This window comes from Carassius carassius, chromosome 23 (genome assembly GCF_963082965.1).
Source record: "Carassius carassius chromosome 23, fCarCar2.1, whole genome shotgun sequence".
Lineage (NCBI taxonomy): Eukaryota > Metazoa > Chordata > Actinopteri > Cypriniformes > Cyprinidae > Carassius > Carassius carassius.
In genome coordinates, this window is record NC_081777.1 from 21,003,743 (window position 1) to 21,029,878 (window position 26,136).

At 36.7% G+C, this 26,136-nt stretch overlaps 1 protein-coding gene across 2 annotated transcripts in view; it reads left to right on the plus strand.

Moving 5' to 3' along the window:
- The window catches only part of LOC132101465 (enhancer of mRNA-decapping protein 4-like), a 31,300-nt gene that overhangs the window by 4,010 nt on the left and 1,154 nt on the right, over positions 1–26,136 (plus strand). Inside the window, exons 8-29 of one of the 2 annotated variants that reach the window (XM_059506454.1) lie at positions 118–227; positions 740–805; positions 1,161–1,244; positions 2,528–2,623; positions 2,722–2,821; positions 3,882–4,062; positions 4,183–4,249; positions 4,336–4,427; positions 7,821–8,011; positions 8,093–8,172; positions 8,353–8,485; positions 9,194–9,687; positions 10,340–10,441; positions 12,091–12,234; positions 12,380–12,413; positions 12,708–12,888; positions 13,431–13,586; positions 13,761–13,876; positions 14,144–14,309; positions 14,545–14,731; positions 20,262–20,481; positions 22,588–22,751. In XM_059506454.1, the coding sequence (XP_059362437.1) occupies positions 118–227; positions 740–805; positions 1,161–1,244; positions 2,528–2,623; positions 2,722–2,821; positions 3,882–4,062; positions 4,183–4,249; positions 4,336–4,427; positions 7,821–8,011; positions 8,093–8,172; positions 8,353–8,485; positions 9,194–9,687; positions 10,340–10,441; positions 12,091–12,234; positions 12,380–12,413; positions 12,708–12,888; positions 13,431–13,586; positions 13,761–13,876; positions 14,144–14,309; positions 14,545–14,731; positions 20,262–20,481; positions 22,588–22,751 (3,164 nt within the window). The remainder of the gene's footprint in view (positions 1–117; positions 228–739; positions 806–1,160; positions 1,245–2,527; positions 2,624–2,721; positions 2,822–3,881; positions 4,063–4,182; positions 4,250–4,335; positions 4,428–7,820; positions 8,012–8,092; positions 8,173–8,352; positions 8,486–9,193; positions 9,688–10,339; positions 10,442–12,090; positions 12,235–12,379; positions 12,414–12,707; positions 12,889–13,430; positions 13,587–13,760; positions 13,877–14,143; positions 14,310–14,544; positions 14,732–20,261; positions 20,482–22,587; positions 22,752–26,136) is intronic. The other variant, XM_059506456.1, reaches the window with a different exon arrangement.

Consider the following 26,136-nt stretch of genomic DNA (forward strand, 5'->3'; position numbering starts at 1 on the left):
TTGAGTCTGCAGTGTTGTAGTAAATAATCAAGAAATTTGATTTAATGTAATTGCCATAGCACATAAGTGATTCATAGGATGTGATGTTTATTATTAAACATATTTCTATTTTTGCAGCGCATTAGTGAGGGAGCTCTGTCCCCTGATGGCACGGTCTTGGCCACAGCCAGTCATGATGGATTTGTAAAGTTTTGGCAAATCTACATTGAAGGACAGGACCAACCCAGGTACAGAGAGAGACCTTATGAAACTGAACATGGTCTACTGTTCGAAATGTAGGGTCAGTAAGATTTATTTTTGAAAGAAAGGAATGCCTTTATTCAGCAAGGGTACATTAAATTGATCAAAGGTGACGTTAAAGGCATTTTGTGATGTTACCAGAAAATTTATTTCAGATAATTGTTGTTATTTTTAGCTTTCTATTAATAAAGGAATGCTGAAAAATGTATTATGTTTTCCACAAAAATATTAAGAAGCGCAACTTTTTTCAACGTTGTTAATTGAATCAGGATGGATTAAATTCTGATAATAACAGATTGCAAATGTTTTTGAGAACCAAGTAAAAATATTAAAATGATTTCTTTAAGATCATGTGACACTGAAGACTGGAGTAATGGCTGCTAAAAATCATGCTTGCCATCACAGGAATCAATATATTAAATAGAAAGCTTTACATTTATTTATAGTAATATTTCACAATGTAACTTGTTTTATTACTTTTTTCATTAAATAAATGCAGCTATGATGAGCATAAGAGACTTCTTTCAAAAACACAAAATCTTACCGACTCCAAACCAACCAAACGGTAGTGTATAAATATTAATAAATCAATCAAACAGTGGCATGTACCTTTAAAGTATTTCTCAATTGTTTATTTTTTTTTGCTTTTAGTTGACAAGCAATAAATATGCTCATTTGTTAATTTACAATACTCTAAATACTCTGTGTACAATAATGTTATTAAATGTATATTAAAACATTTGACTGTAATTGCTACATAAATGTGTTGTCATTGTATTTAATGTTTATACTGTTAATGGTGATTAGCAATATTACAATAATAGTTTGATATTTTTTGTTATTGATTATACTTCTGAAGCTGTCCTATAACTAAATCGATAGCCTTGTGAAAAATGTAAATAAACTTGCTCCTTTTGCAGATGCCTGCATGAATGGAAGCCGCATAATGGACGGCCTCTCTCCTGCCTGTTCTTTTGTGACAACCACAAGAAGCAAGACCCGGAGTGAGTATGACGTTCATTAGGGCTGGGCAAAAAAAAAAAAAAAGTTAATCATTTAAAAAAAAAAAAAAAGATTATGATGTTGATTCAGTATTGATTCTCAAAAAACGCAAATCGATCTTTTCCGGTATTTATTTCAGCAAACTTTACAAACAAGATCGGATTAATGTGAATCTTATCATTAGTCTTCTCCACTAGATGTCAGCCTCTTATTTACCTTGCACAATGTTTCAACCGAAACCTGTCACACATTCAGTGCTTTTCATGACGGAGATACTGTTGACAAGAACAAAGCAATATTTATGATTTGCAATGCTCGGGTGAAATTGTTGTAATGCTACAAATCTGTGAAAGCATTTAACATCACACGTAAATGCATCATGATTTCCGCAATGAATGGATGGTGTAGTGCACTGTTTTGTTTACTTCACACCCAAAAAAAAAAAGCGTGGGAAACGCTTGCGGTGTTTTCATGCTGTCGTCTCATTTCATCCCCAGCTTTCAGCTGCTCTGAGAGTCACTTCATTAGCATTTAACCGTTTAATTTGCAAAACTACCGTCAAATCACATAAACAGCAGCTACAAATTCTTCATGGCAATCCGTCAAAATAAAAGTTTAGTTTAACGTGAAGAAACTGTCAGAAATATGACTATTTAGCAGTTCTTAGACTCAATGTAACAATAAATGCTATTACTACTACTGCTAATAATAAATGTTAATAAATCTTTATTTTTAAAGGAATAATCACATTTGTTTTCTGTTTAATTTTAACAGTAAACATCTGTTGTGCAGCACTTTGTTTGCCAAAAAATAAAAGGGTTTTTCGTTTGATGAGGACAAATTTTTTTTAAATTCAAATTAAATAAAATTATTGTTTTATGCCTTTCTGATTACCAGAAAAATTAAGAACATTTTATAGGGCCCTGTTGTTGTTTAAAAACGAATAGGTGTAAAATACAGGCCTGTGGCTCTTAATTTCTTTTTATAAAATTCACAATTTGTAAACTGATGTTTACGGTTCATTTTTTTCCAAATATCAATAGCATTTGTATTAAAACTATATTCACTAAATGTTACCAAAAAATAAATGAAATCAAGAATCGAATCAAGAGTATACCAAATCGATACCCAGCCCTAAAGTTCATATAGTCTTCAGTGGTCAGCATCCTAAGTCATCAGGGAATCTGACACTGGGCTTTAAGCTGTTTTTGCAGTTGTGTTTACTTCAAATATTGTCCTAGACACATGCTATACATTCAACTTAACCATTTATTTTCTTCTGAAGAGTTCATTTCTGGCGCTTCCTGATCACTGGAGCGGATCAGAACCAGGAACTTAAGATGTGGTGCACAGTGTCATGGACATGCTTACAAACTATCAGGTCTGTTCATTTCTTAATTGTTCGATATGTTATTTGGTAATGGATATGATAGCATAAATTTCTGAATTTTAGATGAACTGTGAACTTGTGTGTTTCAGGTTTTCCCCAGATCCGTTCAACAGCAGTGTACTTCCCAGCCTGAAGGCCAGTTTGGACCTGTCTGCAGAATTTCTCATTCTCAGTGATGTTCAGAGGAAGGTCAGACTCATTATTGTTTTGTATTTTATATATATAGTCAGTGTTTATTGGTTTAATATATGTAATAATCAATAAGCATGTGTAATCAATTGATTTCATAAAGCTTAAAAAGTTTTAACAATAGTAATGCCCTATGATTTTTTTAATTGTCTTTTAATTTTACTAGATTCATTTTATGAGTACATTTTTTTGTGTGTGTGTATTTAAATAAAAACATGAAGTAAAAGAGCAGCAGATGTTTATATGCAGAGATGGCAGATGTTGTAGACACCATGAAAGTCATGCTTGAGTGTGTAATAGATGAAACTGCACTGCTCTGTCACTCAAAGACATGCAGGTCAAGTAGCAGTCTCTTTGTAGTTTAATTTTCATTGACACTAGTCCATCGGGATTTTATCCTTTGTGCAGCCTTTTCCTTTTTTTCTTCCAAATTTTGCCAAATTCTTTGAAATTCCACTTAAGAAGCAAAATTCCATATTTACGACTAGATTCTACCACTCTGCCCATGTTATCCACTTAGAAAAAATTGTCAAAACACCTTTATTTATATAGCGCTTTATGCAATGCAGATTGTTTTAAAGCAGCTGTTTCTTATATCGGGCTCTAGTTTTGTTTGCTTATTGTAATGTTGCTTCTTTCCATAAAAATGAAATTAAAGTTGTGTCCTAAAAACACTGATTTAGCTCTAAAAATCTTATTCATATGTATTTATTCAAGAATCAATGCCATTTGAAATCACTGACAATCAAACCTGACAGAAAACATCTTCAAGCAGCAAGTGTGAAATCTAATCATCGTCTCATTTCCAGAAGGGACTTAAAATAGGTCAATCTTCAAGTTTGAGGAATTTCAGAAATGACTTTGGGACATGTAGAAAAGACAGGAAGTATCAAAGTAAATTTAACACGCTCAGTTGGCCAACTCTAGCATATGTCCTGTTAAATAGGATTCTTGAGTTTAGGTCAGTGTTGCTATTACAACAAGCAAGTGATGATATTGTGTTTATGATTAACTGGTTGTTTATTAGCAGCTGACTCTGGGTTGTGTGTTTGACATATAGGTATTGTACGTCATGGAGGTGTCACAGGATCAGGAAAAAGGTTGTGCCAGCTTCACTGCAGTTTCAGAGTTTCTGCTTACACACCCTGTGCTCAGCTTCGGCATACAGGATGTCTCCCGCGCCAGACTGCGCCACACTGAGGTCCTTCCCCCTGATGAGGAAAGTGAAAGCATGACGACAGGTCAGTTCCTTTCCTTATTTCCATGCATTTTGTTTATGCAAATGTCTTGCTGTATGTTGAGTGAAGATACATTCAATTGATGCTTTCTAATATTTTTGTGTCTATAATATCTTCTCATAGAAGGAAACCAGGGACCCTCGGAGTCCAAATCAGGAATCCAGATTAAACTCTACTGTGTGCATACAAAGTGAGTTATTCAAATTAAAGCTCTTCATGAAGACATGAAGTTTGCATTCAGATCTGTAGTGATGTAACACTCTCTTATGCCCTCAGATCACTACAGGATGTGCAGATCTGGTTCCAGCCCAATCAGGGGGCCACTTCCTCCCTTTTCATGCCACAGTCTGGATCACAGGATAGCTTTGGTGAGTCTAGAAGTGTGTGTGTGCGTGCATATATATATATATATATAGATAAGGGGTGTAACGGTATGCAAAAATCACGGTTCGGTACGTACCTCGGTTTTAAAGTCACGGTTCGGTTCATTTTCGGTACAGTAAGGGAAAGAAATGCAAACATTAAACTGCAGGTTGTTTATTACTATACACTTAAAAAAAAAAAAACTTTTTAATAAAATATATATAAAATAAAAAAAAGAATAAGAAATAAAATACTGCTGCAAAGTTCTCCACTAAATAAAATACTCTCAGTCCCAAACCAATATCATATAATAAAATATAATGAAAAAATAAATAAATAACTATGATTACAGTGCAGCATTACCAATCCCAGCTTGTAGGCCTACATCACCAGAATCGTGCCTGATGCAGCGCTGGCGCACTGCTGCTGCTGTAGGTGACATAGAGGGAGGCCACCGACAGACCAGGCTCTTGTCTTCATGACAACAATATCTATACTTCATGTTGAGCATAAATATAAAGCCTACTGATAAAGGACTCCGTCAACAGTATTGATGACAAAATAGACTATGTTTGACAGGTGCAATATTTGAAAATTGATCATTATTAATTTATTTTTTAAATTACATTTATATATGAATTTATGTCAACCTATAGACTTTCAAACATCAAAGTGTCATGAATTAATATGTATTTGTGTACACAATGACATATATTTTCCTATTCTATTTTGCCTGGAAACGCTTCCAACACGCTTGCCTGTTGCGTGAAAAATAGGCGTCGGTTCTATTTCTAACATGCACGCACGTCTCACGCAGGCAGTCTGCAAGCTCTAACCTGTTAACATGGGAGCCGAATTAAAAACAGACACGCAACGCAGCTGAGACGCTTGCGCCACGCATCCAGTGTGTCACCTTAGAATCAGCTGCAGGGCGGGATTTGCGCTGAACGTGGAGACTTCCGCCACTTAATATGTTCGTTTGGAAACACGAAAATGTACTTATGTACCGCACACAAAATATTGCATTCCGTTATTCGGTACACACGTGCACCGTACCGAAAGCCCTGTACCGAAACGGTCCGGTACGAATATATATATATATATATATATATATATATATATATATATAAATATATTAGTGGTGGGCATAAATTAATTTTTTTAATCTAGATTAATCTCACTGTAATCTTGGAATTAATCTAGATTAAAATGGCTAATTTGAATTCTGCCAAAGGCATTCAGAATGTGTGCTACCCAAATAAAATAATGACTAAAAGTAAGTCTTTTAGAATGGGTTTCTCAAGCCAGGTGGTGCATTAGACCAGGGGCTCATCTCCTGTTTCCAAAATGCATCACAAGGTGCTTTCTTAAGTGCTTGAGAAAGCTGTAAACTAATTCCACATTGCACAAGGTGCAAACAATCTTACGCCTGTTTCACACATACTCCGTCTGCAGTGCGTATGCGTTTCATATTTTTTTATGCACCCATGTTAATGGATTCCAGCGTTCACGTGGTTGCGGTCCGTCGGTGTGTTCACGTACCGAGTAGTGGACTGCAAACGCGTCCTGTGTGAAAGCACAATGAGTATGAGTCCGTGCTGCTTCAGCACCACATACGAAACGCACACGGACTGCATACGCACTGCAGACGGAGTATGTGTGAAACAGGTGTGCGTCTTGTCGAGGTTTCCATTGGGAAGCTTCTCAAAAATAATAACAATGATTTCCCTGAAGCAAACACGGCGGCTTCAGCAGCATTCATATTAGCACGTCACATTTGATGTGGTAATTTCACAGTAGGCATACATACAGGTTTAAAGACTCGTTCTCGCCCCCTACAGTGCAATTCGGCTAGGTATACATCCGCGCTAAAATATCAAGGTGAAAGTCATCATAGCTCGCATTGTATAGACCCAGCTCCCAACCCAACTTTGAGAATAGATTAACGGCGATATTTTTTTGATCGCCCGATAAGAGTCTCCCGTTTACGCAGCACGTTAACGCCGATAACAGCCCACCACTAATATATATATATATATATAGTGCTGCCAATCGATTAAAAACTTTAACTAGATTAATCACACATTTTTTCTGTGATTAATCGCAATAAAAAAAGAAATGTTTTTGTACGTTTTTAATATATTTTTTAATGTAATAATTTCACAGTTAATCAAATTAATGTAGAAACAACATAAAGACAGTATATTTTAAATACTTGTTTAAATGGCATCTTTTTATGAATGAAGGCCAGTATTACTGATATTAATACAGCTACTGATTTTTTTTTTTTTTTACATTTATTATTAGGCTTCAAAAATGTAACAGTTTTTAATTTAAGTAAACTTAAAACAATGCTAACATAATAAATGTCATGTTTACTCCTGCCCTTCCTGTCTTAACAGTTAGGAAATATACAGAAATGTAATAAAGTTATCAAAGTTATATGCAGTCTGCACTGCATAAACTATAAATTAAATAGTTAATCCTTATTAAAGCTACAAAAGTTATTTAGTCAAGAGCAGCGAGTCATTTTCTCTGTTCCCTTTGTTCTTTAACTTTACTGACATGAAGCTTTATTGGCTGCTGTCCCTTTAAGAGCAGACAGACACGCGGATCTCACTGTTTATATACTGTCTGATCTCGCCTCATTCTCTCACAACTCTTTTTGTTCATTTTAGACTTTATATAAATCATTTAAGATTGCTCTTAATAATAGGATAATCGACAAAACTGGCACTTTGGGATTTTTGTTGTTAGTTCAAGCGCTTAAGAGAACTGGATTCTGGTGCCCTGTCTATGCATTGTGTGGGTGTGTGTGTGTGTGTGTGTGTGTGTAGCCTACGTGTGTATGTGTCACATAAGGGCATTCACAGACAGCGCATTCTCTTTTGTCTTGCCACGCTTGAAATGTTTAAAAGCATTTAAATAAATAAGAGCGTGATCATATAATGTAAAGCTAGCCAACGGATGGCAGAAAATACGGATGCTGCGTTAATTGCGTTAAATATTTTGACACGTTAAACAAGACAAAATTTAATCGCATGCGTTAACGTTGACAGCACTAATATATATATATATTATTTTATTATTTATTTATTTATTTATATTTTTATTTATTTATATATTTTTATTTTTATTTATTTATTTATTTTAACTTTAACATTTTTATTTATTATTTTATTTATTATTTTTATTTAATTTATTTATTATTTTATTTATTATTTTATTTTATTTTTCCTAGACTGCAACTGCTGAATCTATGGTGCTGTAGCAAAATAAATATATTTTACCAGAATTGACATCCTGGATTAATTGCTGAGAAGGAAAATGGTGTACTTTTTAATGTACAAATTTAATGCTAAATTTTTTAAATGATAAAAAATGCTTTTCCCTCCTAGGTTTTTCTGACCCACTTGCTGATTTGAATGTGGAGGCAATGAGCTCTGATAAAGAGTCTGGTGATAGTGGATCACAGAATGACCTGAGTAAGATTCTGGCTCTTCCAACTCCAGCTGACTTCATGAGTCCAGCCCCATCAGCCTTGCCCAAACTCATGACCCCAGATGCCTTCATGACGTCCAGCACCTCCGTAAGCTTTTAATACTACAGATTCATCAATAGGTCCCTTCAGAGAGGGCGATTATTCATCTTAGCTCTCCTGTTTTTTCAGATGCCCGCTTCTCCTGGCAGCAGTGCCAGCAGCCTGACCATAGTCACCACGGCCATGAGCAGCTCAGATAGCGGTGCAAGGTGGGGAATTTAACTCATTTATAATCTTTCTGTTACCCATTTTTTTAAAGTCCTCAAACTTTCCAGATTTTCATGAGTGTTTTAAAACTTTTGGATCCTACTGTGTGATCTGAGAGTTAAACGTGGGGCACTGTGTTTTCTCATGCACTCATAGGCATTGCTCAATATTCTTTCTTCCAGAGGTGGAGATGATCTGGCCCAGAGCCCTAAAATGTGTGTTGAATGTGGCAACAGCAGCTTGACTCTGAATGCCAGCGCAGGCAGTCCAAGATCCAACTCTATCCTCATCTCAGGCCTTGGGGAAAATATCCAGGTACTAATGGACATGTCAAACTGCATATAGTGATATATTGATGTCCAGTAGCCCTGCCTTTGTTTTGGTGTGGGAGGTGTTATTTTTTAAGATAGATATTAGTGCTGGGCGGTATACCGGTTCATACCGAATAGCGTTGTTTATTTAATTTTTTTATGATATGAATTTTTAATATACCGCAATACAGGTATATGTCACTTAAACAATGTTCAGAACACGGTGCGTAAAATGACAGTAAAGACATATTGTTACAAAATATTCACATTTAGGTTGGTTGATTTTTTGTTTATGTAAGAAGTATCTTATGAAAGAAGTCTTTTGCTGAACAATTCTATGCATATTAATTAATACATAAAAATCTTTCTGCCAGTAAGCTTTTGAACCGTTTAAATGCTTATGTCATTATGGTAGATATAACTTAGGCAATATCTGTATTGACTATCCATCTGAAGAATTCAGATCAGATTTCAGCACTCACAAAATTAAGGCACAGACTGTCAGTCTTTTGAGATGATTTAAATGAAAAAACTCATTTAACAATTCTTTTGTTCATAATTCATCCCTCCATCCACTCCATCCGGTTAGGCTTTCTCTCCCCCACTTGTGCTCTCTCCATCCCTCCTGCGAGAGGCCTTTCTGCTCTGTGAAGCTGCTCCTTATTCTCACAGACTTCCCCTTCATTATTTCCTATCTCCTCCTCCTCCACAGGTTTCCTCTCCAAACCCTCCTCTCTCCCTGGATCTCCAGGTCTTAGACCCCATAGTTGTCCCCCAGGCCTCTCCGACCAGAGCTCGCTCTCCTGATGTCATCTCCTCTGCTTCTACGGCAATGTCCCAGGACATCCCCGAGATTGCCTCAGAGACCCTGCAGAGGGGGCTGGCTGGTGCCACTGCTGACTCAGGCCCTGTCCTGAATTCTGACAGTATGGCATCAGCCGCATCAGTCCTCCACCTCTTGTCTCCAAGAGCCCGGAGCAGTGCTGAGCACAGTTTGCTGCCTCTGGAATTGGGTGCAGCATCTGTGGATGGAGAACAGAGACACAATAACACACCCTCACTGCTGGAGACGGCTCTGTCGCAGGAGAACGCAGTAGCGGCTGGAGGATCCTGTTCTGACAGCAGTGTGATTCACACCTGGCCCGCAGCACCTGATATCACACGAGAAACTCGCAACAGCTTGAGAGACAATGGTTTGGGAGACTGGTAAAGATGCTGCTCTATAATAAAATATATATTTTTTTATACACAACTAATTAGAAGTTTAGAATAATTGTGATTGTTTTTGAAAGAAGTCTCTTATGCTTACCAAGGCTGCATTTGTGAACTTGTTAAATATAGTTCCAATTTAAAAGAACTGTTTTCTTTTGTAATGTATATAATAAGCTTTTTAAAACGTATTTGAAATGTAGTTTATTTCTGTGATCACAAAGCATATGTCATCATCCACTAGAAATCACTCTAATAGACTGGTTTGGTGTTCAAGAAACATTTATTAATACTGTTAATGTTGAAAACAGTTGTCCTACTTTATATATTTTTTATTGTAGTAATATCGCACTATATTAATGATTTTACTGCATTTACGATCAGATACAAATACTTTTTTTCAGATAAAATAATTCTCAATTATTCCAGGCATTTGACCAGTAGTGCATGTTTTCTTTTGTTTGTTTTGTGATTTATGTTGATATATTAAGTTAATATTAACATTTAGTATTGATTTATGTGTGTGGGAGTTTAATGATTTGTGTGGTGTAGAGAGATGATACATTTTGAGCAAACAGTGATACTTGATTGACTTAATTTGATTTGATTGATAACATTTGATAACTTTGTGTTGACTGTTTCCTTCCAGCTCTAGGGAGGAAATAAAGGACAGACACATTTCTTCTCCATACCACAGGCGCACATATCACCTGACTCAGAACGACAGTCAAGATGCAAGTGCAGAGCAGAGGTACACTTCTGGCGTATCGCCTGTTCAGCTGTCTGTGCCAATTCTTGCAGCTCAGGTCAAATTACTATGCTTGTTTTTCAAGTGCGTTTGCTCAATTGCTCAATTTATGCCATCCATCTTGGCAATATAATGGCCATTGGCTAGTAAAGTTTCCTCGCCAGACTGATATACTATTTTACACACACACACACACACACACACACACACACACACACACACACACACACACACACACACACGTGTGTGTATATATATGATTCCAATCAGCTTATCTTTGTAAAATGGCACAGCTTCTTAATCAGTCAGTCAAGCATTATATTATGGTATCAAGCACTATTTAATGATATAACTTTAGTGATTAGAACTTAAACTTGGTAACCATGGGTGAATGCATATTTGTCATTTTATCTGAATTTAAGACTGGTGGTGATGCTTAAGATATTTTTGGTCATTGAGGGTTTCTGTAAAAAAAAAAAAAAATAGTAATGGATCATATTAATTATTATTAAAAGATACTACTACTACTAATTCTACTACCAAACTAACAATATACAATGCACTATGCATTGATGAGCTGCTGGGTTCATGAATATTAATCACGTTGTCTGTTCGGTCGAACTGATTTGCTGAAATCAAAACAGGGACGGTAATAGATGAGTGCCAACCAATGAAATTGCTATTTGTGCATTAGCTCCGCCCACTATCGTAGAAACCGGCATATATTCTGCTTGTTCAAAAAAGTTGAATAATTCTAAATGAACTCCATTATTTTGACAGGAGAATACAACAAATAATATAGTTTACATGTAGCGCGTCGATTCGGCGTGGTAAGACCCTTGCTCTCTCTCTTTCTGATCTGATCTGAAATTGCCATGGTTACTAAACATAAGATGGGATCCTGAGTTCTAATACACCTCCTATTATGTGGGATATATATTCTTCAAATAAAGATACCAAAACTATAATACGTTTAACAAAACAAAAGGAGACATGTCTTATGAGTCATGCTTCTTATGCGCCAATAAAATATATTTATGGCTTGTCAGTTTTCTTAAGGAAAACTATTACAGCTGTCTGCTATTAAAAAAAAAAAAAATTTTTAATGTATGCATCTTTGCCTAATTATCATAATCATATTTAAAAACAATTGTTATTATGGATGATTCATCATTTTTAATAACTTATTACTAATATTTTTTACCTTTGCTTATTAAAGTTAAAAGGTTTATATTTAAAGTGTGTGTATGTGAATATGTGTGTGTGTATATATATATATATATATATAAGTCGCTTGTTCTAAGCAAGGCTATATTTATGGGATCAAAAATACAGTACTACAATTTAAAATAGTTGTTTTCTATTTTGATGCATTTTAAAATGGAATTTATTCCTATGAAGGCAAAGCTGAATTTTCAGAAGCCATTAATCCAGTCTTCAGTGCCACATGATCCTTCAATTCATTCTTTTATTCTGATAAAAAGAGACATTTCTTATTATTATCATCAATGTTGAAAGCAATTGTGTAAATAATATGTAAATTAAGGGCTGTGTCGGGGTTTTCCTTTAGCGTCAGTCTTCAATACCTTGATGATGATTTTGCTCATCTTTTGTCTTTCCCTTTTATTTTTTGCTTTTGCTGTGATGGACAGTGATCATGATGACGAGGTTGCCAGTCTGGCCTCCTCCTCGGGAAATTGTGGCCCTCGCTCCTCTCACAGACTTCCTGTGAAAGACTGGAAAACATCTCCCCGCAGCTCCCCTAAGCTCAAGAGGAAGATCAAGAAGGATGAAGGGTGAGTGAGCTGCACCCCTTACTATGGAAATCTCCCTGAAATTAATGCTTTTATTGTTTAATATAGGATTGAGCAGTGAGCCCCTTCAGTCATATAATCTGATTGCGTGACTGATTAGATCATCTTTGTTTTTCTCCCTACCCAGAGAGTCCTCACAGTCTAGACAGATTGAGAACCAGGTAAGTCTGTTGATCCCCTGCATCACAATCCGAATGCATTTCTTAGCATTTATATTGTGTAAACCCAATGAAAATGCATGAAGGCTTGTTTTCTGTCCAGTTACCGTGATTCATAATATAAATAAAACATTAATGCAGTTGAGACAGAACCTGATGAATAACAAGGCAAGCTCAGTAGCGTGAATGTTCTGCTGTGACTGTTATGACTCTTACAACTGTGCTGACATCAGTCAAGCATCCCCGGAAGTCCTTGAGCTTCACAATGGAGGAATAAATGTGCCGTTGTGTCCTCAGATGAGCACAGAGGTGCAGGATGAGCTCCTACAGATGTTACGGAGCCAGCAAAGAGAGATCGCTGAGCTAAGACGGAACCAGCTGGAACTTCTGCAGAGAGTCACCAGCCACATGGACGCTGTGCAGAGCTCCATCATGGCTCACATTGAGCACGCCATGTTAGCTCAACAGGAGCAAGAACGTATCCTTCCACTAAGGGGAAGATTTGTAGCTGAGTTGAAGATTAGGTTAAACAAAAATGAGCAAAAAAAAAACTTTCTTCATGTTGCACTTTTTTGCATGCATAGGCTTTCATCAACGATTTTTCTAGGAATGTAACCAAGGCTACATGGACTGAGATGAGTAATATTGATATTTTAGCCGATCATATTTCTCGGCCATGCTCACTTTACATGCTAATTAAAATCCAGAAAAATAAAAGTCCTATTCTCCGGTATTTTCTGCAGTATACTATCTTTGAAATATGTCACATTACATACGTTAAATGCATTATGAATGACCATAAACAAAGAAGCTACATTTTAAAGCAACTTAATAAATGATCTAAAATGACAATGTTAAAATAAAACTCTAACCCCATTATAACAGGAAAAAGCTGATATGAATAAAATAATTATCTAATGCATGCAATCATTTGTTCATATGCATATACACAATAATGAATAATCACTTTGGATTGATCAGGTCCATGTAATTTGTTGTTAACTTTAACTGGTAACACAGAGAGAAGAATGGAGAGAATTCTGGCTGAAGGACAAAGCCGGAACCAACAGCTCCAGGACCAGCTGGTTCAGCAGCTCGTCCAGACTCTGAACAACAGTCTCTGCAACCGGCTAGACAAAGTTTTGCGTGAAGAAATGAAGAAGACCGTCCCACAGGGTGAGTGCTTATGTTCTGAACACAAGAGCTCAACTGTACTTTTTTTCTCATAGCGTTCAATGCAACAATGGACATTCTGCTCTTCTTCTCTGGTTGTGAAATTGTTGGAGCAAAGACTTTTACTGATTTAAGGCTTGTGTGGAGCTTTAGGTGACCTTTCTTTCTGTTATGCAGCCATAGCGAAGAGTCTAGAACCTGTGACTGGACAGATGAGCAGTACCATCGCTGCCAAGTTAACCGCAGTGGAAGGAACACTGAAGGAAAATGTCATTAAAGTTGTTAAATCCAAGGTCAGTGGCTGAAAGTTTGAGAATAAACACACTTAAATAGTTTTTTTTTTTTAATCCAAACTTGACATTTGTTATATTATTTTCCAAATGCTGAGTTAAAAACAGTTCTGTCTAGAAAGGATGTTTCTCTGAAAGACATACTACAAACTGAGCGGTTCAGAAGAAGTGCACCAACTTCTATGCACTGATGTAGCACTGAATAATTCATTCCGGAACACCGAACAGGCACAAACTTTTTAACTTTTTGTCCTATTCTTCTGTTCACAGAACACCACGGATGCTATTGGTCGTGCTGCTGCAGAGGCCATGCAGGGTCCCATCCAGTCTGCCTACAAAGAGACCTTCCAGAGCATTGTGCTGCCCGTGTTTGAGAGAGGCTGCCAGTCCATGTTTCAACAGATCAATGACAGCTTTAAACAGGGAACCAACGAGTGTAAGAGCTATCATAGAAGACTTCACAACCCATCTGACTTTTTTATTTGAACTTGTTTATGGTAATGAAACATTAAGTGGAGCATATAAATGAATCTGGCAGATTGTTGAATGCTCTTATTTTGCACATTTGCACATCTTGTAGCACCAGATAATTAATAAAACTCTTCTGTGTTAAGCAGTGTTGTAATGTGTTGCTGTAACTAAATATCTAATGACTTCACATTCTCCCGCAGACATCCAACAGCTGGAGATGCACATCAAGAACAGCAAACAGCGGGACCAGGATGCACGGGATCCTGTGATTGGCCAGCTGCAACAGATGATTGACGCTCTCCAGAATTCTCAAGACCAGCTGGCCACCACTGTGACGACCAGCGTGTGCTCTGACATTCAGCATCAGCTCCACATGATCGTGGGAAAGTAAGCCTTACCACCGCAATCACGCAGCAGAAAGCTCATCCAATAATTGTTAGAAATTAGAGATACAACAATAAAAAAAATTTCAGATCCGATCCAAAAGATTCTGAGTATCAGCCAATACCAAACCGATAGCAGTGCAGTTTTTTTTTTTTTTTTTAATCAATGTAGAATTTCTACACTTCTGTGTGTTGACCTGATTGTCACTCACTACTAAATCTAGACAACTTCTTTTTAATGAAAAATAACATGGAAAAAATATTATCTTTGACAAAAATACCATTTTAAACTAGATTAGTGGATATTTTAGCATAGAATAGGGCCCTATGATTTCCGCGATAAGGAAAACACTGACGGAATTGCAAAATCCAGTCATAAAAATGGAATTCACAGTTTAACGTGGAATGTCAAGGAATTGCTCAAATTTTTATTATTTAAACAAAAGTAGGTCATTACACTTAATATTTACAGGTACTAGTCCATATCGTGGTTTGATTTAAGGCGCAAAAGTTGATTTAAATATGAATCCTGCATGTTTTGCATGTCTCTGTTTATGAGTGGTGCAGATGCATGGGGATTTCAGCATCTGCCATCTGCCGAATTTAAATACACAACAGTTTTTGGAACTCTGCATTGAGCACCTTAGAAATGGATTGGCAGGTGGGGCACTTGAATTCCTGTCAATAGAGGTTACAGTATAAAGTATGTAGTATTAAATTGAGTAAATCACTTTGGCATTTGAAACCCAAAAAATTGCTAACTATTGTTACATTGAGATTTACTTTGCAATACGAAAGTTCCAATAAATTCTAGGGGTGCACGATAAATATTGTCCGATAATTAATGCGCATCTCGTCAGTAAAGCCGGTTATCTAATCAGCAGTAAATTCCATCAGGTGTGTGATTTCACATAGAGCAGTTGTTAATACACAGAGCCGTTGTTAACTGACAAGCTGCGCAAATAAACGCTGAAAATGAACGTGGATTTGCACAGCTTGTCAGTTAACAACTGCTCTGTGTAGTAACAGCTGCTCTATGTGAAATCACACACCTGATGGAATTTACCGCTGATTAGAGAACCGGCTTTACTGACTAGATGCACATTAATTATCGGACGATATTTATCGCGCACCCCTAATAAATTCAAAATGTAGTCAAAACCACTCATACAAAAGCTTGTATAGGTTTTTAATCATTGTACCTTTATTGTGTTTTAACATGTTCTTCGTCAGTGGAATCTTCATCGATAACTTACAAACAAAAATAATAGTCATGGGATTTATACCATAACCAATACCCATTTTAGTATATTTTTTAATTATTGCCATGGGCTAAGTTTTTCTCCTTGGCCAGTAATGCCACGTTTCCACCGCAGGAACTTTACCCAGGAACTAGGGACTTTGGCCTGGTACTTGGTGTGTTTCCACCGCAGGAACCAGGAACTAAATAAAGTTCTGGGTAAAAAATGCCCCTCAGAAAGTCCCTGCTGGCGAGGTGGTACTTTTTCAAAGTTCCTGAACTTTCGGGGGCGGGACTTGGCTGCTAAACATCCTGATTGGTTGAGTTTACGCAGCATTGGTTGAGTTCAACCACCATTTATTCGGATCAACTTTTTCTAAATATTACCATTATTGTGTCATGAAATGTAATTTTAAAAGTATTTCAGGCGAGAATGTAGTTGTTTAAAACTCAAATCTGTGGTTTATTTATAAAGACAGCGCCTATTTAAAAATGTGTTTCGCCGATCTCAGAGACGGTCAGCTCAACGCGACCAGCGGGAGCTCAGTCCTCATGTATCCGCCGAGAAGCAGCCTCTCCTCGGCTAGACCTTCTGATGTGTGCCGCTGGCTCTGATGTCTCTTTAGTGGTTAAACATAAAATATAATTCGTTTTGGGTAAATCTAACAGGTTATCTTTGGTCTGTATTCAATTTATCTATATGTTAAAATGAAAATAAAAAAGGCAAATCTATATAATATTTCGTTTCATTGTAATGGCTGTATATATACACATATCCCTGAACTAAGTACATTTCTGCAGCTGTTATTATGCTTAAATGAAAACAAAAGGAGTCAGTGGTATTTGATATCCTATTTCGTTTTATTGTAAATATACAGAGAGGAAAATAGCAGTAGCCATGGTCAGCTGACTGAAGTTATCAAGTACGCTGCTGTTTGCAGATTTACTGGACTTGCTTCGTCGCGGACATCACACTCCCGAGTCGAATGCACAAAGTCCGCACTACCGAGAATGCACGTCCAAAATCAGCGTACTTTGTATTGAGAAACGCGCGCAGACCTACGTCACCAGTCTATTTGCCTAATCTTCCCGGTACTTTACACCGCGGTGGAAACGCCGAAAACAACAGGTCTGGGGGGAAAAAAGTTCTGGGTACAAATGTTCCGGGTAATTTCGGTGGAAACGCGGCATAAGTGTTGGAAGCTGGACTTTAATTTTTATGTGCTGAAAGATCCCTGATCAGGCATACAGGAGCTCCCATTATTATCCATCTTAAATAACTGTCATTGTGTAAGATTTGTATATTAATTTATTAGACTAAATGGTTGTAAGTAAATGCTATCTAAAAAGTATTAAGGTGTTTGCTTTTCTGTTATAATAGAAAGGCAAACAATATATATGTTTGTCGCATTTATCAGATTTGTATTTGTATAATTAAACCATCTGATTATGTAATTTACTGCCATGAAAAGTGTCCCTTAAAGTGTTTTTTTTTTTATTTTTTTAGTCATGTTTGAAACATTAATAGGATATTATATACTGTATTGGGCAGAGGTGGGTAGTAACGAGTTACATTTACTTTGTTACATTTACTTGAGTAATTTTTTGGGGTAACTAATACTTTTCGGAGTATATTTAAAGATGGGCCGATTAAGATTAATAGCCGATTAAGATTTTATTAATTTTAATACAATCACACCGGCGCGAGTACATTCAGCAAGTCATATCACCAGCTGCTAAATTCAGATTTGTGATTGCTTGCTGGCGCTGAGCCAGAAATAGATGTGTTTTTACAGCACTGCGCATTATAACAAATCACACATGATTCTTTTGAGCTTATTAAAGCATTGGCCAATCAGAGGTGTTCAGATGAGTCATCGCTAAAATGCCGGTGCTTCCTTAACTCGCTCACTGACTGGAGACCTCTTTCTGTCGAATTCTCTCGTCAGAAACAACAAAGTGCAGATGTGTTTGTACGAATCTTTAATTAAGATATTGATTTCACAGTGTTAACAGTTTCAGTGATTTTAATGGGAGTTTCTGATAGTGATTGAACTCTAGACTGTCAGTGAAAATGATTTTTGATCATGTAAATGTTATTTGCTCTCTTTCTGAACAATGAAAGATTAGTAGCAATATTTATATCACATTAACTTTGAATGTTAAATTCAAATTTAATATAAAGTTAGTCGTATTAAAAATTTTATGGCATGACACCTATATCTGTTACTTAAGTAAACAGACAGGGTTTTATAATCAATTACATAAATTGGAGTAAAGGCTGATGAAATATATACATTTATACACACACACATACATTACATACATTTTATCTATATATCTAAATAAAAATAGGCTCAGTATATATGACCCAAAGTAACTAGTAACTAACTACTTGAGTAGATTTTTTTTATCCGATACTCTTTTACTCTTACTCAAGTAACTATTCAAGACTAGTACTTTTACTTGAGTAAATATTTCTAGAAGTACTTTTACTTTTACTTGAGTACAGTTTTTGGGTACTCTACCCACCTCTGGTAGTGGGATTACAGATTTCTTTTTTCATCAGGTTTCATCTTATTTTTAAATGCTTTCAAATAAATTATTTTTTTACATGTTGTTTGCTGTCTTTAGATACTGTGATATCATGTATATGTGCTTTATGTTGGCCAAAAAAAAAAAATCTGTATTGGTTGACCACTTCTCATTTTTATACCACAGCACTATTCAATAGAGACTTATCAAATTAATGGAGCATATTTAATAAGATATGTATTACTGGAAGTAGGGCTGGACAATTAATTGAAAAATAATCAAAACCGAAATTCATATCTCTAACCGACGTAATTTTCCCATGTCGATTATTTCGTTTTTTTAATCCTGTTAATACTTCCCCCTTAAAAGCATACTACCGCGTGTGTAGCCACATGACTCTGCCCCGTCCAGTCAGTGGCATAAAAGCAAAACACGGAGGTGAACGCCAGTTCAACACATACTGATGGCGCGTGAGCCTTGCGTCTTCACTTAACTTTGTCAGTTGTATTTGATTTATGGTTTGGACATTCAAGCGATTAGATGAACGGATGTGAATTCTTATATCGAGCTACCATTTTCGCCCAGCTGCACTGTGGCACGAACACTCATATTAACAGTAGATGTGAAGATCGCGCGCACAGAGGAACACAGAAACTAGTTGTCAGCGCTGTCCTGTGATTTATCACTAAAGTAGCTTAGAATCTCAAAACGTATTATAGCATGTTTGTGTGCAGCGCACATGAAGCACCAGCGCGTGCACAGAGAGCAGCGGTCGGCGGTCGCGCTGCGGGTTCCCGGTTTGTGTCCGTTCTCGGACTGTTCTGTGTATTTTAACTGTAGAAAAGGTTGTTCCGAGTCGAAACTATGATACAGAAAACTACATCAGTATATCATCATAAACGCAGCCGCTTTTGTCTTACGTGAACATAAACAGATGAGGAAGAAAACGAACATGTACAGTATTTTTGCTAAAAGAGACAACAGCCTAATAAATGCACTGCCTGTCATTAATGTTAATCAAAGAACAAAAGAAAATCATTCACTTGACTGAATACATTTAATAACTTTACTTGATTAATCTTTATTTTATTTATAAAAAGAAAACTATGCAGTGTTTTTAAACTTTTAATTACAGTTTCTGTACCTGAAATTTAGTTTAGTTGTATTTATGATATTGCTAATTGATTTGTTTGTTCCTTTCTTATTACTGACCTATCTTATTACTTGTCTTTAACACTTTAATATTTGAAATGTATATTAATCTAGTTATTTTTGCAATGGGATTTTTTTTAATCACAGGCAAAATTCCTCTTGCAGTGTTTTGTAGGCTGCTTATTTTTGCTCATGTTATTCAGCCGCAACAGAATGCTTTGTAAAAATGTTTGACATCTAAATGTTTGACTTAATTTTTTTTTATATTGGATTTTTTTATCTTATTGGAATCGAAACTAGGAATCGATAAGAATAGGAATCGATAAAATTCAAACGATACCCAACCATAGTAAGAAATGTTACGAACATAGATAAAATAATTGCTGATAGTCAATCATATTTACAGTACAAACTTTGTCAGTGAATTATGAGGGCAAAAAAAACAAAACTGAAACAAAATAATCGTTCATTAATCATAATCGAGGTAAAATGTTCAATTAATTGAGGTTTTGATTTTAGGCCATAATCGTCCAGCCCTAACTGGAAGTAGAATCCTGTCTTTTGTTATAAAATTTGTCTAGACTAAAGGTGTCTGTCCTCTCTGCAGTCTGCAGGACTCAATCCTGACACAGGTGCAGCGCATAGTGAAGGGAGAGGTGAGTCTGGCCATGAAGGAGCAGCAGGCAGCTGTCACCTCCAGCATCATGCAGGCCATGCGCTCGGCCGCAGGAACACCTGTACCCTCTGCACATCTGGACTACCAGGCCCAGCAGGCCATCATACTGCAGTTACTACAGCAGGGCCAGCTCAATGAGGCCTTCCAACAGGTCGGTTACTGATCGCTAGACACACGTGTCTATTGTCTCACAGGTCGGCCTGTGTCATGCTTTTGTGATTGTTTTTAGGACTTTTTATGGTTAGTAGAGGTGCATTGATTGACATTACAACAGTTAATTTAATAGGTCTTTTAACACACTTTTACAAGCCACATTATTCAATCATTAATTTATAGCCTCTTTCACACAGCCATTCTGGAAAATGCGCAGAAAATGTGTCCCGCGATTTGACCAGGGATGGTTTGATTTTGGTTCGTTCACCCTGCCACTGCCCTGATTTTCCGGAATCTTTGCATGTGTTCACACACAACCCATTAAGATTTGGATGTGACGTGTAATGCGAACAAAATACATGGTTTCCATCTGTAGTGTTTTGTTTAGGTTAAAGGGTTCATTCACCCAAAGATGAAAATTTATCTATTTTCTACTCACCCTCAAAGCATCCTTGGTTTATGTGACTTTCTTCTTTCAGAATAATCCAATCTAAGTTATATAAAAAATTGTCCATGCTCTTCCAAGCCTTTCAATGGGGGTAAGAAAGTGTTTGTCATCAACAGTTCAGAAGACGTGAAATAAAGTGCACGCATCTGTAATAAAACGCCCCTTACACTGCTCCGGTGGGTGAATCAAGGCCCCCTGTAGCGAATCCATGCATTTTTGTAAGATAAATATCCAGATTTCAAACATAATAAACACTTTTTCTAACATCTGCTGACTGTGGGATGCGGAAGATAGAAGACGTATGCGTCATGCGCACGCCTCTGAGAAAATGTAGGAGCAAAGGTAACATGAATTTGCTAAAGGGGGCCTTTTTTCACCCCCCGGAGCCATGTGAGGGACGTTTTATTACAGATGCGTGCACTTTATTTGATGTCTTCTGAACTGTTGACAACAAACACCTGCTTACCCCCATTGAAAGACTTGGAAGAGCAAGGATAATTTTTTTATATAACTCCGATTGGATTATTCTGAAAGAAAAAAAAATTCACATACACCTAGGAGGGTGAGTAGAAGGTGGGCGAATTTTCATTCTCGGATGAACTAACCCTATAAGCAATGCAAATCACTAATAGCCAAATTAAGTATATGGAAACATCATAAGTAACATAAGTGCTGACAGTCAAACCACAGTAACTATGTTATTAAAAGGTCATAAAACCCCCTGTTTCAGCACTGGTTAGTTCTCAACACAGTTTAAAAAAAAAAAAAAAGCTAGAAATGTGGACGTGGTGCTCTGCGGCGTGGAGTCGAGGGGGAAAAGGGGAGATCGACAGCACAGACAGCTTCGGGTTCAGACGGTTTAATTTTGCTCCCATTGAGTTAAATACACAAATAAATGTACAGCCATCGAAAACATTTATATTAAAGTGCTATTGCAGCTATGATAGCTTTAGGGCTTATTCTGCGGCGTTTATTTAAGCCTTTTGATGGGTTGTGTCACTAAGGTGTAAAAACAGTTACACTCACTGTGAATGAATCACATTTGTGCCAAACTTTTATAACAAAGAAAAAACAAACACACTCCTTCGATCCATGAACATTTCTCTCAGTTAATGTGCGTGATGTCATCTCACAGTCTGAAGCATCTGTCATAGCAAATCAACGGCTGTTGTGAATAATTAAGCGAAGCGTCTTCTCATAGGCTAAGAACACACAGTCTCATGAATAAAAATGAGACCCCACCGCATCATTGATGTACTATAGTCCTTTGCCAAGTCATAAATTGTGAAGTTAACACGATGTAAATTTTAAACCCGGAAGATGAAAATAGCGCAAAAAAGCTTAAAATTAACCAGTTTTCTCCAATAGTTAAAATTATCAGATGCTAACATTGTGTTCTATGATGTGCAACACAAACACCTCTGCAAATATCTCATGGGGTTTCATGACCCTTTAAGTATACTCTTGATTTGTATTAATAGCTTTGTCAATTTAGTGGTTGTAAATTGTATTGATGTATTAAGATTTGACCTTTTGTGTGTCCTTTTACTATCGTCTCTCTATAAATGTGATCATCTTTAACAGTAACGCTGTATTGTGTTAGTATGTCTTCTCCAGTTTTTTTTCACAGACTGCTCGCTGTGATTTTTCTTGCAGGCTTTATCTGCAGCAGACTTGAATCTGGTGCTGTACGTGTGTGAGACCATTGACTCCCAGCAAGTGTTCGGCCAGCAGCCCTGTCCGCTCCATCAGGCCGTCCTTCTGTCTCTCATCCAGCAGCTCTCCACCAACCTGAGCACACGCACAGAACTCAAGATCAGGTTTGTTCGCTTCGACTCCATCAGTCAGTGGCAGTCATGTTCTATACTTTGTCTTTTTTCCCCATATGTCCTTTATATGGAAGTTATTCCTTCAGCTCCCCCCGCAGTTTGAATGAGTATGCGAGATCATGCACAGCGCTGTGCTTTTAATGATTAAACACTTAAGTATTTATTTATAGTCCTCTGTATTTTGTACGTGAGCAAGGGTGAAATGCAGATTCATGTCACAGGATATTAATGCTTTAAGACTCAAGACATCGTCTCTTTCTCCTCTTTAATTCCTCTGTGGATGACCTTGTGTTGAAGGGGACATCAGCTTCTATGGCACTGCTGCATTGGACTGCAGTTATTAAAGTGCTCTACAGAGTCAGGACTGCATTAGAGTTCTCTGCTGGGGAAAAGGGACCAGCTCCTGTGCATCACAGAGTAATGCTCTGCCTATGTGCTGCCAAGTCCCTTTACTGCTATAAACTGCTCTGTCTGCCTGTCCTATCTCTGAATTTCACTCTGCAATTCTAGTGTTTCATCTGGCCCATATGTGCATAGACATTACCATCTGTAAATCTGTCCTCTTTCTGCATGGACATAAGGATGGTATTTTAAGGAGGAAGACTATCTATTTTTAGCGCCTGAATTAATATTTACAGGAGACTGGGCTTTTGTTCATGACTACGAACATAGATGGCTCCATATTCAAAATAATTAATGAAAATGTAATTTTCATTAGTATTTAATTGTCAACATCTGTTTTATTAATAGTTACTTCAGTGTATTACTTCAGTTTTTGTGGAAACAGTGATACTATTATAGTGATAATAACTGCCAAAAAATGTGGAGTAAATATAATTAAAGAAAAAAAATATTTCTTCAAAAAATTCTTCTACTTCTATTCAGTAGCGACATTTTCAAAAGTGACAGTATAGACATAATGTAACAAGATTTCCATTTAAAATAAATGCTGTTCATTGAGCTTTCTGTTTATCAAGAAAAACCCTGTATCTTGTTAAATGTATCATGGTTTCCACAAAAAACTAAGCAGCGAAGCAGTTTTTAATATTGATAATAGGAACCATTGTTAGAAACTTAGCATCTACAGTAGTGTTGCACGGTGCACTGATACTTCAAAAGTATCGCGATTCTCGGAAATGAAAAACGCTTCCAGTGCCTCCCTATGGACGTCTGTGTTTTTCTCCTCACGCAAGCAGCAAAAAAGCACTACCGCGAGATGGCTGCATTAGTGTCTATACTAAACTGATTTGGCTTTACTAAAATGTGTGCACAATCACATTAAATAGTTTAAATAAGTTGTTCAGATGAACAAAGCACCAGGTTTTCTTGCATAATTAACATTTTAATTGTTTGGTCAGACAGTTCATATATAATATTCACATTAATCAGGGATTAAACGTGGAGTTATGTTCTGTATGCTAAATATGAAAACGAGAAATTAGAAAATAAATTTTAGTTTATCTGCGGGCTGGGGCGGGCCAAATAATTTCATAAAAGCGGGACCTGCGGGTTGGAAAAAAACCCCGACCCGCGCATCACAAGGCTGCATGTGCGAGCACATGTGATACTGTGGCCCCCGGTCCACGACTGGTAGAAAAAGATGACGCTCATTAAAGCTCACTGGCTGAGTTTTCTCCTCTGAAAGAAAAGGTTGCACAACTGACAGAATAAGTTACAAAATTTTTTTACATTTTTGAGATATTGCTGCTAAATTTTATTCGCTTTTTTTTTTTTTACTTGAATGCCATTGCTTAAATTGATATTATTTATCTTTTGACATTTAATCTTCTGAGTTCAGAAACATTAGTGTGTTATATGATTAGAATGTTGTCCCGGTTTTAAAATAAAGCACAGCAATGATATTTGAGAGTGTATTTTCCCTTTTCAGGAAAAGTATCGAAAAAGTATCAAAATCGCAATTCTTGACTAGGTATCGATATCGAAACAATAATTTTGGTATCGTGACAACACTAATCTACAGTGTCTGATGGTATCATGAAATGCTTCGTGAACTTTAAAATATTTGTGAAGGATCATGTGATACTGAAGATTGGAGTAATGGCTGCTGTAAATCCAGCTTTGCTATCACCGAAATGAATGAATTAAAAAAATATGAGAATAGATTTTTTTTAAGTAAAGGTATTGCTTTGGAATATTTATAACATTGTGGTGTTTGCCCAGTAGACAAACTTACTGGTTAAAGCAGCATACTGTATTTGCTAGTCCAGGCCTGATTCATGAATATTCATTAACTTGATTGGATGTTCCCATTAGAATACCGAAGAATGCTATCATGAACCAATTAATATTCACACACTACACCTTAATAACACTTTAGGTGTACAGTACGTAAGACACATTTATGCATTCAGTAACCGCTAGGAGAGTGCACCAAAGTGGAACGAGCAGGAGTCTCTGGGCACTTTTTTAGCTTGTTTACCTGAACACTGTGTAATGTGGCACTCATTGCACGTGATACTTTTAAAGCAAGTCTGGCGTTAGTGCAACAGCTGCTTCACATTATGTAACACTTGGTAAAAAAAACAAAAAAAACAAGAATACTCAGTCAAACTAATATTATAATGGATTATGACTTTGAAATCTTTTTGGATTGGTATTCCTGGCCCGGTTATTTTTTGTGCTACAAGAAGTTGCCTTTTTATCTAGCATCACACAGTATATTCTGTCATTCCACCTATCTCTGTGTCATGCTCCAGAGTTTAACATCAGCTTTTATCTTCGCAAATAAAGGTTAGCAGAATACAAGATGTGGAGAGTGATTTCAATGTACCGGGAATGTAATATCTCTCCGGGCCAGTAGATTATAGTTGAGATAACAGCACTGTGGGCTTGGAACAGGGCCTACACATGTGAAAATAGAGCAAATTGCTATGAGGCATGAAAGCTTAGCCATCTGGACAGGACTACACCATAAAGTCCTGGGGATATTAAGGTCATTGTATTACATTTCCTCCATTTTTTTTCTTTCTTTTTTTCTTAATCAGAAGCTTTAAGTTAATGGTCGCTTGTGAGGTAATTAAGATGACCTCTGTGCAACATGCAGCTCAAGTCTCTGGTGGTATCACTCCAGTGTCTATTCATTTAAAGAGGCAGATGGAGAGATTTCACAGATAGTTTTCCAGACAGGTGGCGTTTCAATAATCCTTGATGGACTTTATAAAAATAAAAAATAAAACTCAAGCAGCCTGCAGAGAAGACCAAAAAAAGCTTTAGCCTAGAATAGCTTAAAGAAATAACAAACATGATCTGTTAGCACAGCTGTCAAAAAACGGCAGATTTGTGTTTGAGGACTGAAATAAATGACTTGTGCCGGCCACATACACTACCATTCATGGCTTTTAATATTTAATTCATA